Source organism: Bacillus rossius (genome assembly GCF_032445375.1).
Source record: "Bacillus rossius redtenbacheri isolate Brsri chromosome 4 unlocalized genomic scaffold, Brsri_v3 Brsri_v3_scf4_1, whole genome shotgun sequence".
Taxonomy (NCBI): domain Eukaryota; kingdom Metazoa; phylum Arthropoda; class Insecta; order Phasmatodea; family Bacillidae; genus Bacillus; species Bacillus rossius.
The window spans coordinates 5,537,836-5,556,820 of NW_026962010.1; the positions used below are offsets into that span (position 1 = coordinate 5,537,836).

At 43.1% G+C, this 18,985-nt stretch overlaps 1 protein-coding gene across 1 annotated transcript in view; it reads right to left on the reverse strand.

Annotated features, from left to right (window-relative positions):
• LOC134541655 (dystrophin, isoforms A/C/F/G/H-like) overlaps positions 1-18,985 on the reverse strand; it is a 935,715-nt gene that overhangs the window by 49,167 nt on the left and 867,563 nt on the right. Inside the window, exons 56-58 of the mRNA XM_063385245.1 lie at positions 18,426-18,570; positions 9,168-9,291; positions 5,634-5,800 (exon numbers count right to left, since the gene is read on the reverse strand). Coding sequence (XP_063241315.1) covers positions 5,634-5,800; positions 9,168-9,291; positions 18,426-18,570 — 436 coding nt within the window. The remainder of the gene's footprint in view (positions 1-5,633; positions 5,801-9,167; positions 9,292-18,425; positions 18,571-18,985) is intronic.

The following is an 18,985-nucleotide window of genomic DNA, read 5'->3' on the forward strand; positions in this document are numbered from 1 at the left end:
TATATATTTCATTTTGTGAAAGTTAAACAATTGAAAAAGTCTAAAAGTTGATCAGTGATTAATGTAAATATAAAATCATGACCTGAAATGGGAGGCACCCCCTTAAATCGGTGATTTATTAGGCCCTTTCCACAATGACACGGAAACGGAGACGGACCCTGCAATGCTGAGCTCTTCTGTTTACGTCGCTCCGTGCGACCAATAGAAGCAGAGTATTTGGCTGCGGTGGTAGCCATGTTTGTTTACTTTCTAAATACGTTAAATATTGATTTAAGTGCGAGCATATCTAGTGTTCTATTTTTACTTTGTGGTTTATTTTTATTTTATATGTAAAATCTGCACGTGCTATGGTTTTGAAGCATAATATTTTTTTCGTAATAAAGTTAATAATTATTTCGTAGCCTTGAAATTCAATCTCACAGGTTCACATTTTTTAAGTTTCAGTGCATTGGGGAAGCAGCAGAGACGCTATAGTGAAATATACCGTCTCCGTTTACGTGATCCGTCTCTGTTTACGTGTCATTGTAGAACGGGACTTAGTGCGGTAATTACCTAAAAATTTCAAAGCAGACTTACGGCAACGGTAATTCGACATGTCAGGACTACAAACACGTTGGTCTGAAAACAGCTTACAGGATGGTTTAAACACGAATCAGTGCACGAGGAACGTCCTACAAAGTAGGCTAAACAATCGCATTTCGCGCTTATTTATGAATGCTGGAAAGATTCTAAAAAGACACGTCCTCGCCAATACAACAATGTGAATTGACAGCTAATAGCTAGGTAACCAGACAAGCGAGTGACGATCAAGAGCCAATGATGCGATCTCTCGGCGTCAACAAACAACACAACACAGCTGTGGCAGAGGACGTCTGAAGGTTGGCTACCCTGGCGCCGCCGAGAGCTGTAGCTGTTACTAGAGGTGTAAAAGTAACCAAAAAAAGCGTACCCGTATGTATTCGTTACTATAACAATTAGTACTCGTTACTATCGTATCGTTATGTCACTCGTTACTTCTGATACCGCATAACATGCTATGTTATGTTAGAGCAACGAATCGAGTCGTATTGCGTACGCGTACAGTATGACGCCGCGGCATCGCAAAATTCGTAATTTGTAGAAAACATACGTATACATTACATACCAAGCTGCGTAAGGTGCATTTTTTTCACTTTTACGTATCTTGAACCAGACTTGTGTTTAAGTCATTCTAAATTTAATTCGATTTAATAGGTAAAGTACCTTTAATAAACAGTAAAAAACTTGGACGAAGAATTTCCAAATTATACTTTAATTAATAAACAAACATCGTTCTTTGTAACGTACGTTTTTAAATTCACCGAATAAGCGCGCGCATGCGTAAAACATACGTATCAGCAAACGTTTCAATACACGCATCAACGGTACTTGCGTGAACTGAAACAATGCAGGTACCCATACTACGAAAAATGCGAGTAACGAAATGCATTCGAGTGTAACGTTTCGTTACTCGGTACTAGCTGGCGCACCCGTCACTCAGTACCGAATACAATACGGTTTGCTACAGCTCTAGCTGCTACAGCCGTGCGTGGCGAGGACCACTGGACACCACCCCACGTCCACTGACTTAACACTGCTGTTGAAACAATGCTCTGTAGACTGATTTGACGTTACTCCCCATGTAACACTAGGTATTGGTACCATCTGCACTGCTGTTTAAAATGGCACTCTGATAGCTCAATTTGGCAGTTACTTTTATTGTATTCAAGTAAACCAGGAAACTGCAGACCACTCATTAATGTAAACTTAAAAGTTATAAAATTTTAATTATTCTATGACCACTTCCAAAAAGGAATGAAACTGTGTGGAAGACAGATAGACTGAAAAAAAAAAACCAAAATGTTACCTCCCTTGCTAACGTTCTTGAACTCAGGAATTTCTAGAGCGGCTGAAATAAGTACCTATAACGTTTTTGCAATTACTATCAAAACTAAATTTATATGTAAAAAAAGGGTTTCTGTACTTTCGTACGCACGTTTGAAGTTATACTTACTTGGCATAATAAAAAACTTAAATTTTGCATGCAAATACTTAATAGAAATAAAATAATAAAATTACTAGAGATATATTATATAAACAGTTAGTAAAATATAAAGTCAATCGAATTAAAAAAAATTACTCAGTATTCAATATTAACATAACCATGCGAAAAATAATTATTTATTTAATTTAGTAAAAGTATCGAGTATAATTTTAATTAATAATGAAAATCAATAAATATGCCTAATGTATATTCTAATTTATTAATTTTAATAATTTACTAAATAATAAATTATAATGCAAATAAATCATACATAAAGGAACATAACCTCACTTATATAAACACACTTGAAAATAAACTTTAAAAAATTTATAAACACAATTTCTATTACTAATATTCACAAGAAACAAATATTTTTAATAATATGGACCAGTATTTAATATCAATAACTGTGTATAAGATTTAAAAGCAGATTCATAATTTTTATTTGTATAAAGAAATTTTCTTCATCCTGTAAAAATTTCGTTGCATGGTGCGCGCGCAGCTTAATAATTCACTGTAATTGTTTTTCATAACGGGCCTAAAAAGTATAACTTCAAAAAAAGCTAGCACAGCAAAACTTTTTTCTTCCAAACTTGTAATGGTAGTTGACCTCGGTTAACTGATTGCTAATTCTGAACATACGTCACGCCGCTCAGCCCGGGACGCGCAACGTGTGACCATGTCACCACGTGTGACAACGCCGAGCAGCTTCTCACAGCCGAGTGGCCAGCACAGCTGCGGCTCTGCGGCGGGCAAGCTGTGCTCACGCACGACACAGCACATGGCACCCGAGGCAGGGGTGCCTCTCCCCCTCCCAGCCACCTTCCACCCTCCCCGCAGGGGTGGGGGCGGGTCGGGCCGCCGGGAGAGACAACCCTCCCACCTTCAGGCTGGCTGGCAGCCCGGCGGGAAACGACAAAAGTCGCCCCCGAAACAACCAGCGCCACCCAAACTACAGCGGACAGCAATGTCCAAGCTCCCGCCCATTTGCTTAGTAATGTTTCCACTCTGTCCAACTCTTCTTCCGGAACCATCCTTCTGTTTCCCGTAACCAACCTGCTTGTTATTAATGCATTAAATTTTTGCATCTCGCATGTCAGTGCTCAGGGTTTTCCTTGTGTCTATGCAGGTTTTACCTGGGCCCAACTTATCTAGTTTTCAGTCTAGAATAGTCAGTGAGGGGAGTTAGTCATGGCTAAAACGTTGCCGTGGCTGGCCAATCCCCTCCTAGCACATGATGCATGCTTCCTCTCCTGCATGGTTCACAACCTGCATGATTAGAGCGTACAGGCTTCGGCCTGAGACGCACTTAGAGTCTTCCCTACACAGAACTCTCCCGCACACTCATAGCTTTAACTTAAGTTAGGAAAAAAAACATTCCACCTTGAGTCCAGCCTTACGAATATAACAACGAATCACATGTCGTAAAACCTGGTCCAAAATAAACGTCGCAAATTAACACCAAACTTTACCCTGAGTATGCTTGTCTGATCATTGCTTAGTTGCTCTCCTTATCTCGATGCTCTACTGATATAATTATGGTGACTATACTATATCTGTAGCTTTTAGGCTCTAAACTATTACGATTTATGTCGACGAATTTTTGGTCTAGTTGGCTAAGCCACTCTTTTACACATTATTAAAACAATATTAAGCATATCAAATACGGGTTTAGGTGACTAGGAGTAGGAATGGTCGTTTAAGGGACAGGGATAATTATATAATAAACTACTATTGCAAATGTATTTTTGGTTTTAAATTTCTGCAGTGCAGCGTCAAAAATATGATGTTAATAGGTGATCAAGGTCGAAGAAATATATAAGAGCACAATCCCAGCTTCAAGTCATAAGCCAGCGCCACACTGCGTGACAGAGCACCATCGAGGTCAACTCCCCACTGCCGCTGGCGGCAGTTTCAATTGAAATCGCGAAACGAGCGCCAGTCCACCGAGTTGTGGCGAGAATACAAATTCCAGTTTTGAAATTTGATGGGATGGTTTGCTCTAGACTCTCTCCGAGCCCCTCCTAGAACACCTCCAAGTTGCGATGAAAAGGCATATCCACTTCCTATGGTTCTAGGTATTTAATATTTTATTTATTTGATCTTATGTTACATGATACACAGCATACATCAATATGACACCATCTTACATCACACATTGTCTGTCATGGGTCCTGTGCCAACTACTGCACCTCTCCCCCTTATGCATCACCTCAAGTTTCCACTATACATGTTACTATTGGTATATCTGTTTCACCTTGACCCTCCTACCACTACTGGTCCCATAATGGTCTTTGCTTCCACTGTATGGCAAGTCCCTAAAGTTGTCTCATTCTGGATTATCACTCATTACCCCAGTGTACCACTAATACCAAAAAAATCTTCTGTGTCTGTATCAGTACTCCCTCTTCTGCCCTCCACTGTAGGACTTGTCTAACCTCCTTCATTTATTTCTTGGTTCAGCACCCATTCTCTCTGGCTGGTTACTTTGCACCACGATGTGCGCAAATTACATGTGTTTCTTCAAACCAATCTGCTACCCGTCTTTCCTTGGTTCACAGCATTGTGAGACATTACAGATAGTTCTCAGACACTATAACTTCTTCTTTGGTGACTACCCTCTCGTCTTCCCGAAATTTCACATCTGTCCTCCGAGTTGACCTGTCAAAGTACAGTTTGAACCTGTCTGCCTGGCTTGCAAGGCTTCACAGATGACCTCCTGCACAACAGGTTGCAACATGGCTGTATTTGTGGGCATGGTGGCTCTAACACATTTACGGAATAGTATTTGTGCCAATGATGCCTGCAACCCCGCAGTCAGTAACCTCTGATTTGCTATTTCGTAGAATCTGTTAACTAATTCCCACAGCTTTTTCTGCCATCCCATTGCTTCGATGGTAGTGTGGACTACATTTTGTCAGAGTGATGCCATGATTGTTACAGCAAAGGTGGCACTCATACAATGTGAAGTGTACATTATCTGTGATGACACCTGCAGATGATTTCACAGAAAATGGTCGAACATCAAGCCAGTAAAAATAATACCTAATCAAAGAGTATCAGGAAGGCCTTTCCTGCTATTTCAAACAGCACCGACTTGGAAATATGGCAGTTTGGGGACTTCATGTGGTATAAGAGGTTCCTTGCGCTTATCCTTACATTTTTCACATGTCCCGCACTATGACATATGTTCCTCTATATATATCGCCATTCGGGGCCACTAGAATAATTGTCATACTCTAGCCTTAGTTCCTACTGCAGGACATATTGCCACAATGCAGGGGGTGCCAAAATTTTGTTTCCAAAGAATATTATTCCATTTTCTATGTGTAGGTTATCTTGAACCTTGTAGTAGTCACCATATAGTAGAGGCTAGTGGAGGCAGCTGGAGGCTAGTGGAGGCTAGTGGAGGCTAGTGGAGGCAGCCGGAGGCTATTGGAGGCAGATGAAGGCCGGTGGAGGCTACTGGAGAAAGCTGGAGGCTTTCAGGGGCAGATGGAGGGTAGTGGAGGCAGCTGGAGGCTAGTGGAGGCCGGTGGAGGGAAGCTGAAGGGTGAATGACAGCACTCACCCCCAGGCTGTCATCCAGCTTGCGCTGCCACTGGTCGGAGCGGTCTATGAGGCTGTTCCACTTCTCGGACAGCTTGTTGACCTCGCGCCGGATGCTGCGTGTCAGCTCGCGCGCCTGCTCCTCCGCCGAGCGGTAGCCGCGACAGTCGCCCTCCAGCTCTCGCCCCGCTGCGACAGCACACCCCGAGCCTGTCACACCCTCTCTCAGCACTACCCTCTCCTTGTACACCTGACTGGAGGTACCAGCTTCTAGAACCCGGCCTTTGCCCGGGGTGAACACAGTGTAACGCTATATGACTGTGTGGTGGACATAGAGAAATGACACACAGTTGCTGTTTGTATGTCTATGACCTGTGATTTTCTGTTTAACCATGGCGATCGGTTTAACGGTTGGTGTGCAGCGCCATCTAGCAACGAATTACCAAAAAAATAAAAAAAATGGACTCCATCAAAACCTTCTCCATGAAAAAAACACTTCTATTTGCCTACTTTCATGGCGATCGATCGTAAAATGTCGGAGTTTATCGACGTCATACACACATACATATATACATACCAACATCCTAATATATAGACATATTTAAAAAGTTTAAAATTGTCTTTAGGAAATGTCCTGAGCCATGTAAGAAATAAAACATACTTCAAGTCACATATAAATGCTGTAAAATTTAAGGTGGCGGTATTGCAGGATGAGAGAGGGCTCCGACAACTGGATCACTGACCGTGCTGAGTGCTAGAGCCGAGAGTATCATAACGCATACTAAACCTCTTTGCAGTGGGGAACTGCGCTATGTTTATATAGAAAAAAAAATAGTCTCTAGATAAAATATAGTTTGATCTTAGATATCAGTAAATTTTCGTGCGTGCAGCCGCCGTTCATCGATTTATAAGACGTTATCACGTCAAAAAAAAAATTTTTGCCACTTGGTAGCTCTCGGTTCTAGCCTGTACTACTCCCCTGGAGTATCCTGTAGAGTATTGTGGCGTGCATCAACATCCATGCGGAGAAACAAGCTGGCGAGTGTGGAACAAACTGAACAAATGTGTGGGCCCCGAGTCGAATACGACTGAAAATGAAATACCGCTCCAAGTACTGCAGGTTGGTCGTGAGATGCGTGCTGGCGGCACAACAATCAGAGGCAAGTCTCAGTGTCTCCTGGGGGAAATGACCTGCTCTTCACGTGTAGGACGCACAGTGACGTGTTATCGGCGAGCCCACGCAGTGGAGGGGAGGTACCCTCCATCTCTAGCCGTCAGACTGGTCCAGGGTGGGAGGCTGTGTTCTCCCGGGGGACCAGGCGGGAGTGTCGCACTGTGACGCAGGGCTCACCACAACCACAACCACCACGGCGCTACCACACACTAATCAACACTGGTAGCTTCACCCGTATCCATTATATGTACGTCTCGTCCAACACCCGGTCACTTCTAAAACGCTCCCAACCCAGAAAACAACGTGAAGCATTTCCTTTGCATTACCTCTGCATGCCTAGACTTCAATATCATCATAGCTTTATACGGTTGCACCCGCCTGCCGCAATGCGGTCATCGTCTTACCTAAAAACCCCTAAAACAAATTTTCTCAAGTCCCTTATTTGGTGTAATTAGTATTGGTTAGTTTGTGAGCCGTGTCTGTATTTACCAGTTCTACTTAGGACCGGGAAATTAACTATAATAATAATACTTTATTTCCCCTTTTTTACACTTTGTTAACAATATTCACTTAATTAACCAGGAAATTTAGCACTCACGAAAGCAAGCTTGTATGCGAGTGCATGTAGTCACTTCAAATTACATGCGGTATTTTGACGATTGTAAAAATTTGTAAATGTATAACAACTAAAGAAATAAATATATAAACTATATTCTAAGAACCTTACATTAGTTAATTACTTCACTTAAAACTATCTTTGCGGCTAAGTTTTATAAACAATTATTCATTCTGAACTTTACAGTTGTATGGCGGGCCGAGCTCTGGTTTGTGGTTGAGGTGCCGACCGCCACATTGGTTTCTTACGTCACGGCAGCCATCTTGGATGACCTTGGCCGTGACCTTTGACCTTAACCCTGTCAGCCATTATTGATGATGTCATGATTGCAATTGTTTTACGCCATTTTGTTTTATAGAAATTTCGATCTTAAATTATAGAACTTTCAAACACATTTTAATCGAGAACCCACTCCCAAACTTTGAACCTTTTCGTTACGGTGACATTGCCATCAAGTACTACGTCCGCCATTTTGGATTCTAGAATATTCCGCCATTTCGAAATTATACGATGGCCATCTTGGATGGTCTTGACCCCCGCGACCTACTTGGTTGATGTTACTTCCGCCATCTTGGATTCCACCGTTTTGAATTCCAGAACTTTCGGCCATCTTGGAATCAAATGCAACACTTTTCGTTATGGTAGAACCTTACAACAGTCTGGATTCTTACATTTGTTTTTCCAAGTGATCCAACTGATCCAATTGTTCCAATTGCTGCAACTACTCCTAATGAATCTAGCTACAATGGTTCCAATTGTTCCACTTGCTCCAATTGCTCCAACTGCTCCAACTGCATTTGACTCCAAATGATTTCAATAGTTCGAACTGATCCCGATTGCTGGAATGGCTTTATTATTAATCTCCATTTTGTTAGTAATTTACATCTTATGTGCATGAGACAAAGCGATTCTGGTGCACTATTGGAATAAACCGCGGAAACAAAGATGGCGGAAATTATGTTATCCCAGAAGGCGAATCCAGCAAAATAAAACCAAAATGGCGATCTGCAGCAGAATGAAAAATATGACAATGACGTCCAAATTAAAAATGGCGACATCTAACAGGCGAAAATAAAATGGCGGCTGTGATGTCACAATCCAAGAAGGCGACTGTGATCTCAAGATTCAATATTACAGATGTGGTGTCATGATTCAAGATAATGGAAAGTTCTAGAAAACAAAATGTTAGAATCCGGGATGTTGTAAGGTTCTACCATAACGAAAATTTCTGAATTTGGGAGTGGGGCACTCGATTCCAAAATGGCCTAAAGTTCTAGAAACCCAAACAGTGGAATCTAAGATGTTGGAAGAAACATCACCCAAGTTGGCCGCTAGGGTGAAGGCCGTCCAATATGGCCACCGTGACATTTCGAAATGGCGAAAAGTTCTAGAATACAAGATGGCGGACGTGGTACTCGATGGCAATGTCACCGTAATGAACAAAGCTGAGGTACCGAGGCTGAGGTACTGAGACTGAAGTATAGAGGCTGAGGTACTGAGACTGAGGTACTGAGACTGAGGTATATAGGCTGAGGTACTGAGACTGAGGTATAGAGGTTGAGGTACACAGGCTGAGGTACCGAGGCTGAGGTACTGAGACTGAGGTACACAGCCTGAGGCACCGAAGTTGAGGCTGAGATACCGAGGCTGAGGCACCGAGGCTGAGGCACAGAGGCTGAGGCACAGAGGCTGAGGCACAGAGGCTGAGGCACCGAGGTGCTGAGGTGCTGAGGGCCGCACAGAAGGAGGAGGAGGAGGGAGCTCACCTTCGCTGTCGCTGGTGTCGGACAGCGGCGGCTCGTTGGCCACGTACTGGCGTCCGCTCAGCAGGTTGTTCTCCACCACGGGTCGCTTGTCCTCGAGCTGGCGGCGGAACGCGCGGTGGTCGTCCTGCGACACACCACACCACACATGTCTGCATCCACGGCACAATGTCCCACTTCTACTACTGGTTCCAGGTCAAACTGTTTTAGAGTACTGATCTTTGAAGTTTTCTCGCCTTTGCAGAGCCAACTACGCAAAATGGCAGACCCCCGAGCGTAAAGAGTCCGGTGTTCTGCAATTTGCCGAGAGTGAATCTGTAATTTCCGTTCGACGTACGTTTTGTTTAAAGTTTAATTGTGATCCCCCATTATCAAAAACAATCCGCCGATGGTATCGAGGACAGAGCTCTTTTTCTCTGGCCGCCGTGTTCACCTGCCATAAAGCAATACGATTTGTTTTACCTTTGGAGCTTTATAAAAGATCGTGTCTACCTGATGATTTGCCAGAGTTGAGACACAGAATTGAAGAGGCTATAGCTTCCATTACTCCGGACGGGTTAACCAAAGTGTGGGAAGAACTGGACTTTAGGTTGTATGTGTGAAGTATAAGTAAAGGTGCACATATTGAACATATGTAACAAAAACAAGGCTAGTTAACCTTTAAATTAATGTATGATGTGTTGTAAATAGAAGGCATTCGAACCTCAATTCACCCCTACAACTACAGCTAAACAGACTGACATTATGGAAATAAAATTGTAACTCGAGCATTGGTGTTCAAGGCAAAAGGAAACCCTGCTCATACAACCTGCATACATTCCTTAGATTACTTAAAAAATATTGTCAAGTCACTGCTTAGCATCTCCATTCGATCAACTGTGTGTACTCATTACCACGCCCCAAATTCATTTACTAAGTGGATTAGTAAACTGGTAACAGTGGAATATTTCTAACAGCAGCATGAAGTCTCTACGAGGCGCCAAGAGACAGACCCACACTAAGCGGCGGAGTTGGTTTGGAAGGTGTGTTACAAGCGTGTACGGGACAAGCAGACTCCTGACAAGACGTCTCTAGACTCTGGTCACAGGGAAGGACCAGTAGCTGAGACATGCTGGCAGACGCGGACAGAAGTAAAGCACCAGGTCTGTGGCCCTAGAAGCGAAACGGCCACGCTACTAAGCCACTGAGAGCCAAGTGGGAAGGCGAACACCATGCGATGTGACCCTCAGATCGACTAGGCCACGCTACAATCCACTGAGCACCAAGTAGGAAGGCGAACATCAGGAGTTGTGTCGCTAGGAGCGACTAAACCACGCTACTACAACACTCAGCACCAAGCGGTGAGGCGAGCACCAAACACTGTGGCACTAGCAGCGAATAAGCCACGCTACTGCGCCACTGAGCACCAATACTTTAGGCGAGCAACAGGCGTTGTGGCCCTCGGAGCAACTAGGCCACCTACAAGCCATTGGCCACCAAGACGGAAGACGAGCACATGCACTGTGTTCCTAGGAGAGAATATATAATGCTACTGAGCCACTCGGCACCAAGTAGGAAGGCGAAAACCAGGTGCTGTGGCCCTACAAGCGAATAGGTAACACTACAGAGCCAATGAGCACCAAGTGGTAAGGCGAACACCAGGCTCTATTCCCTAGGAGCGACTAGGCCACGCTACTGAGCCACTGATTGCCACAGGAGAAGATGATCGCCAGGCGCTGTGGCCCTAGGAGCGACTAGGCCACGCTACTGAGCCACTGATTGCCACAGGAGTAGGCAAGCGCCTGGCTCTATGGCCCTAGGAGCGACTAGGTCACGCTACTGAGCCACTGATTGCCACAGGAGTAGGCAAGCGCCTGGCTCTGTGGCCCTAGGAGCGACTAGGCTACGTTACTGAGCCTCTGAGGGGCACTGTGGAAGCGTATTCGTCTCGGCGGGCGGGATTAGGCCCTCTGGAGCGGACATTAAATAAGTAAGCTTTCTGGCGCAACCTTGTTAAACAAATGACGAGGTGTGAGCGGGGCGCAGATAAATTGTCAGGCTGGCGGGTTTAATTCCGCTCCCTCCATACAGTGCAGCTTGAACCACGTGTCCCGGCATGCGAGATTACCCCAACCCGCCCGCCCTCATGAATGAGTTATGAGTCATAATGTCGCGGGCGGTCTCTTAATTGGAAGAATAACGCCGGCGGGCGGCAGAGGAGAAGGAAAGAATGCTCCGACAAGGTGGCGGTGGCTCTGAGCAGCATGGCGCCGCGCGCGGACCATAAATCTGCCGCTAATCTCCCTTCTCAAAGCCCTCGCTACTAGTGCTCGACGCTGCACGACCTGGCGCGAAAGCCCTTTCTTACACAGCCATGAGCCGTGCGCGAGTGCACACACAGACGTGTATACAAGTCTGGTCGCGAGGCAACGAGGCAGTATCGAAGGCGCGTTGCGGCCCATACTAGGTACTTCTCTGCGACGGGAGTGCCAGCTGTAAACTACTTACACGCGAAACAAACGCGGCGGGTGTAATGGGCTGTTGTTTGTAGGAATTGAAACTACGTTTGAACTACGTAGACACAATGCGGACTGCAGTAGAACTACCCGCTACCATGAATGTGGTGCAGTAACAAGTAGTTAGGCGCGGGTTTCTAGCGTGTCTCGGTTTCTTTGCGCCGTGCGCCTCTGATCTCACTTCGTGTCGCGTGGATAACAGAACACCACGTGGTCCCGAGTAGACACTCTCAAGTAGATACTATCCAGCTACTCTACTCTGAGCGTGTGGTCCAGCTATCTGACCTGGGGCTCTAATCTGTGTATTTTCGGGTAGAATTTTAAGCAATTTTAAATACTGAAAGAACACAAACATTTCAGCAGTGGAATATTAAATTATGTAACCTGGGAAATGGTTATTTGTTATTTTTTTCTTATATACCTCATTTGCCTAAAATGCAACAAGGGTGTCTTAATATACTGTGTATAAAAATATTCTGTGCACTTTTAAACTTAATAAAAATTAAATTTTCTTTCTATTCTACTGTGAAAATCCAGTGATATTTAGTAAAATAGAATATAAAGTAAATGGGGTCGTATTTAATGTAGGTTTTATATGATACTAGCGACCCGCCCCGGCTTCACACGGCTGCAATGCTGTTACTAAATATAATAAAGAATCTATACTTCTTTACTAATATTATAAAGCTGAAGAGTTTGTTTGTTTGTTTGTTTGTTTGAACGCGCTAATCTCAGGAACCACTGGTCCGATTTGAAAAATTATTTCAGTGTTGGATAATACATTTATCGAGGAAGGCTATAGGCTATATTATATTATCAATAACATTAGGGATCCTTACTAAAAGTGCAATTTAGAATCAAATCCGTTGGAGGGGGTTAGATACAACATGCAGTACACGTACGAAGTGTGTGTTGACAATCCCGCAGGCGCTAGAAGTTTATTTCCTATTGCCTATTAACATTGTTGCCACGCACTAGATGCCTTATCACTCTTAATTTTCCCATACAATTAAAAAACACCCGTGTGATAACAACGAAGCAATCAGTACCCTCATAAGAGTTCAATTAGTATTTAAATACTTTTCATCACTTTAAATCGCAAACCTAAACTATTGATTTTTTCCTCTCTCTGTGTTTAATTTGTTTTTTATTGCCCTTTTTTTCAAGTATATATATTTTTACAGACTTGAAACTTCACAGTAATGTTCCGTATGTTACGCAGGATGACATTTTCCGAAAATTAGATCCCATGGGTGGTTAAAACCAGACAACAGTGGGTACTTTGTCTGCATGAGAACAGGATTTTGCATTGTTCATGCCTTCTGCGTCTCCATGGCAACGGGCATCGCACGACAGTGGCGTACCCACAAGGAGGGGCATGTATAATGAGCGGCGCAAGAGTGATCTGCCTGTAGACTGCCGTAGCGAAGTACGGGTACATCAGTTGTACGTTGCGTGCACGAGTCGGGAAACCATCGGTGCTATTCATTTTCTCTCCGGTACATTATACAGCATTGTAATAAATTTTCACTGATTTTTTTTATTTACCATTACTGTAAATGGGATATTTGGCTTAATTTTTTTCCCATTAGTATAGCCGTGCGAAGCCGGGTCGGGCAGCTAGTGTCTTTTTATACCGGCCCCCTGGCCGTTACCGCCGCAGCCGCTATGTCCCTGCATTTTAAATATGTAATATCTTCGAAAATATTCATTTAAATTACTACATGCTGCAAAGGGCCATATTGATCTATATTAAATGCACAATGTATTTATGGTACTTAATTGGATAATGATTAATGCTGTATTGCTTAAAATCGCTTAGTAAATAAGCCATTATTTCTCGTAAAAAGTAAAGGATAAAAAATGGTTATTGTGGGTTATTCCTAAGAGATAGACATATACCATCGCGGAATTTTTTGTAGACCTTTTTAAGGTGTACAATACTGTAGTACATTATTTTGATCTATCTCGTAGGGTTCAGCCAGCGTTTGCAATGTAAGAGCAAAAAAATGTGTTTATTTACGACATCACATTGGAAACCTCTAAAATTATCAGCGTTTCTCTACTATACCTTCCTATTGAATCACTCTATTAAAGCATCAAAATCCGTTGCATAGGTTTAAAGATCTTAGCATACGTAGGGACAGACAGACAGCGGGAAGCGACTTTGTTTTATACTATGTAGTGATAACTATAACATTACATGAAATTAGTCACTTCATCGAGATAATTCATAGCAATAATTTGGTCATTTAACGTTACGAGTTTAAAATGCTACTGTATTAATTTTAAAAACTTATTAATTACTTACTTATTAAACTAGTTTGAAAAATGGTAAAAAAAAATTATCCTACCATTGAATAAAAGAAACAAGCACATCTTATCGTAATAGTAATGCCCATCATTCTTAAATTCTAAGTGTAATAAAACCAGCTCGCTTTTCCAATTAACAGGGGTGCAGTACCTATAAATAATTCTTTTATCCATGAATAATAAATGGAAATTTATTTACTTACAATTTTATGTGTGTTTAATTATTTTAACTTTTTGAAGGTGTTATATGATATATTTTTTACTATATGTAACAAATAAGGGCTACGTAGTATCAAATAACTGAACCAACAGACTTAGTTATGAATTAAAAGTTATTACAGCAATTAGATACAGAAAAAAACATTAACAAATCATTTCTGCTTGAAGTACAATTTGTATAGTGTAATGTTCATGAATATATAAAACCTTGATTTTCTGTGACGGGATCTGAACCCAATCAAAACTAACCTCTTCTAATTTGGAGGCGCAAGCTTAGCCAATGCGCTTCACCGAGGAGTTCATGGGCCACTCCGATACGCCCTACTGCGTGCGAGACCACGCATACTGGCCAATGGCTGGTCGCCTAGGAACTGACAGCTTGGTAGGCCTGAATGTGTTCACAGCACACGTTACACACCATGCCGTCGTGGTTATTATCAACATTTTATATGATCTATTAAAGTCTGACTTTTATGCGAGAAGGGCTTACAGGTGTGGCCACCAGGCCACATTTATATTTTTCATTTTGGCTATTCTATTCTATTAACTTATGGTTAAGCTCATACTAAAATCCAGTCACTGTCATTATTACCATCTAAAGTATCGTGATGAAGTATAATTCAGTAAAACTCTGCATATTTGTACTCTGCATTTTTATTACTATTGGCCAAAGACTAGCCTATAATTTGTTTGATAAGATTTCCATTTTTGGCTCGACACCTTGGGTAAATAGAGGGGTTGATTTTTTTGAGCACTTAAAATTTTTTGGGTATTCCATATTTTTAATAGTATTTACCCACGGTGTGTCGGGGACGCAATCCCCCTTCCATGTTGGACGGAAGGCGGGTTACACAGGGAAGGGGAATACTTCAGAAATTCACTTCGGTATGAGACACTTGTGTAATAGTAGTATATCTTTAGGGTGTCCTGGTGTTCAACGATCAAAATAATAAAGCACACTGGCCAGACAGTACTTCAACACCCACGTCATATTTTACAAGCACTTTAGCAATTGTTTGCCGTAGTTCGAATCCCTACTCTGATTTTTTAACACCCGTCAAATAAGGCATGTCTGAGACATGCTAAAATAATACTTAAAAAAAACTAGACTGAAAATAGTCTCCAAAAACAGTAACTCCTAACTAGTAGAGCTTAATGAGCTAGCACCCGCATGTTAAAGTTCTAGAAAACAAACATAAATTTGTTTTAAGCCACTTACCAACTTCCCGCTGTCCCGGCAGGCGTCCACGACTAATGCGATTATTATTTTTGAAGTTTTTTTTTAACACACCAGTTATCTTTGGAAGCAAGTGAACTAATCAGGAAGAATTAAGGCCTTAAAGACTCGCTGCTTGTTCACACGAAGACGTCCGACTAGCCTGGAAAAGGAGGGGGGGAGGGGGGGGGGGGTAACAGGAAGCGACAAGAGGGAAGAAAAAATTATACCACTTACTGAACATTGTGGCAGGAGCGATTCATTAACTTAATGGAGCCTAGTGTCAGGTTTTTGCGCGGTCCTCGCTAGAGGGAGTGTCGAGATAGCTATCTTAGTAATTACACCGTGCTGTAATTGCATTGGCTGAAGCCAGCGAGAATACAATTAGATAAGGTAGATGTTTTTAAGGGTCTATCAACGTGCGAATTATTGATATATTTACAGTAATAAACCATTATTTTTCTGCACAACTAACTTCAAATCCTATCTTAAGTAACTCAAAAAAGGAAGGAAAAAAAGTAACAAGTTGAAGTAATAATCTTAGACTGAAACGAAATAGTTACAGTTTGAAGAAGGAACGACATATTTTTTAAAAATGTGGCAACTTCTATGTAAAACAAAAGTCCACACACTAAATTGTAGCGAGAGAGTAGAATAAGTTAAGCTACAGCAGAACAATACAAAATTCTTGACAAAAGTAGTTAAATTCGTAGTTAGAAATAATCTCTTGGAGTTTCATAACAATCTCACCGAGCGCGGCATTCGCAGGAGGTGCCGGATATGCCAGGATTCAAGCTGTGGATCGTGACGTTACGGCGACTATCTTGACCTTTGACTTTGACCTCGGAGACTATCTTGGATCCACCATTTTGTTTTCTCAAACTTTCCACCATTTTATTTTCTCGAACTTTCTGCCATTTTGTTTTCTCGAACTTTACGCCCTATTGGAAAGGAATGCCCCATTTCCTAATGTTGCAATTTTCGTTACGGCCACCATCTTGAAAATCCGTAATTTTTATGCTAAAAAATCGGGATGGATTTTAAATTTTATAAAAAAATTATATTAATAAAATTCTAATATTTTTTTAAAAAAACACTATTGCGCATATTGTTATTGTCGCTATCTTAGATTCTAGAAATGTTGCATGTTTCGTTACGTCTGTCATCTTGGATGAGTATGACATTATCGTTTCACTTTTCATTATGCCCGCCATCTTGTATTTAGAAAGTTACAATTATCTTTATGGTCGCCATCTTGAAAATCCACTACTTTTATGCTAGAAAATCGGGAAAATTAAAATCTATAACAAAATTAATTAATAAAATTTCAATAAAATATTTTAAAACACCATTGCAATTTTCGTTACGGCAGTCATCTTGAAAATTCGTATTTTTATGCTAGAATTCGAAAAAAATTTAAAATTTAAATAAAAAAAATACAAATCAAAAAACTTCATCTTGTATTATGACATCACGGTCGCCATATAGAAAATCCGTAATTATTATCAGATTTCAATGGTAAAATATTTAAAATTTATAAAACAAATGTATTAATCAAATATTAATAAATTATCATTTTAAAAAAGGCACTTACATCGTGGAGTCCTTGTTTCAAACACGAAGAGGGCAAAAAAAAAAAAATTATGACGGATCTTTGCTCCACGGAAGCCGCCGGCAGACTGACCTCCCACCACAAATGCCAAGGTATATAAATCGTCCTAGTATGACGTCATGTCCGCCATCTTTTTTTCGTCTTCTAGAGTGTACTGCCAACATGTTAGTTTAATTTTTACCCACTGAAGTACAGTTATCATTTATTATTACTGTTGCACATGTCATTTAGAAATGTTGGCGCCATCTTGGAAATTCATAATTATTTAGCTAGAAATACGGGAAAAATTAAAAAATTCATTTTAAAAATCTACAATTAATATATTGATTGATTCCACTAGTTCCTGTCCTCGGTTCGATCCCTAGGCGATGCAATAATTTTTAATTTTATGTAAGGTCGCCGATGGACTTGTCGCCGCGCCGTGCAGACACCCGGGGGCTACTGGCCGGCCTGAGCACTCACCTGCTGCTTCTGCAGGCAGGCCAGGTCGCCGCCGATGGGCGCCAGTCCCGTCAGCTCGGTGTCCTCGACTTGTCGCCGCGCCGTGGGGGCTCTGCCACAGGCCGGCCTGAGCACTCACCTGCTGCTTCTGCAGGCAGGCCAGGTCGCCGCCGATGGGCGCCAGTCCCGTCAGCTCCGTGTCCTCGACTTGTCGCCGCGCCGTGGGGGCTCTGCCACAGGCCGGCCTGAGCACTCACCTGCTGCTTCTGCAGGCAGGCCAGGTCGCCGCCGATGGGCGCCAGTCCCGTCAGCTCCGTGTCCTCGACTTGTCGCCGCGCCGTGGGGGCTCTGCCACAGGCCGGCCTGAGCACTCACCTGCTGCTTCTGCAGGCAGGCCAGGTCGCCGCCGATGGGCGCCAGTCCCGTCAGCTCCGTGTCCTCGACTTGTCGCCGCGCCGTGGGGGCTCTGCCACAGGCCGGCCTGAGCACTCACCTGCTGCTTCTGCAGGCAGGCCAGGTCGCCGCCGATGGGCGCCAGTCCCGTCAGCTCCGTGTCCTCGACTTGTCGCCGCGCCGTGGGGGCTCTGCCACAGGCCGGCCTGAGCACTCACCTGCTGCTTCTGCAGGCAGGCCAGGTCGCCGCCGATGGGCGCCAGTCCCGTCAGCTCCGTGTCCTCGACTTGTCGCCGCGCCGTGGGGGCTCTGCCACAGGCCGGCCTGAGCACTCACCTGCTGCTTCTGCAGGCAGGCCAGGTCGCCGCCGATGGGCGCCAGTCCCGTCAGCTCCGTGTCCTCGACTTGTCGCCGCGCCGTGGGGGCTCTGCCACAGGCCGGCCTGAGCACTCACCTGCTGCTTCTGCAGGCAGGCCAGGTCGCCGCCGATGGGCGCCAGTCCCGTCAGCTCCGTGTCCTCGACTTGTCGCCGCGCCGTGGGGGCTCTGCCACAGGCCGGCCTGAGCACTCACCTGCTGCTTCTGCAGGCAGGCCAGGTCGCCGCCGATGGGCGCCAGTCCCGTCAGCTCCGTGTCCTTGCGGATCACCCACTCGATCAGCTCCCGCAGCGACAGCAGCAGCGCGTTCCAGTGCTCGGCGTTGCTCTCCAGCCGGTTCCTGCAACACCATGGTCCATGGCGTACCGTTAGCTTTCCGACTTATTTCTGCGTACGTGGATGTATTTCATTTACATTTGTATCGTTTCAGATTATTTCGTTTATTGCACATTGATATCTACGGTTAGGTAACATTTACACAGATTTCAGTTCTTTCCATTGATTTATTTCTTTAAAATCCAAGCATTTAATCTTTGAAATTTAATTAATTTAAAATACTCTTATTTCATTACAAATGGGTTATTTTCATGCTTTTTCATGTAATTTATTCAATTACATTTGGGTAAAATTATTTCATTTGTTTTGCATCAAGTTATTTTGTTTGTTATATTAGGTTTCCGATTCATTTCGGTATATGTGGATGTATTTATTTTCCATTTGTATCGTTTAAGTTTAATTTGGTCATTTCACATTTA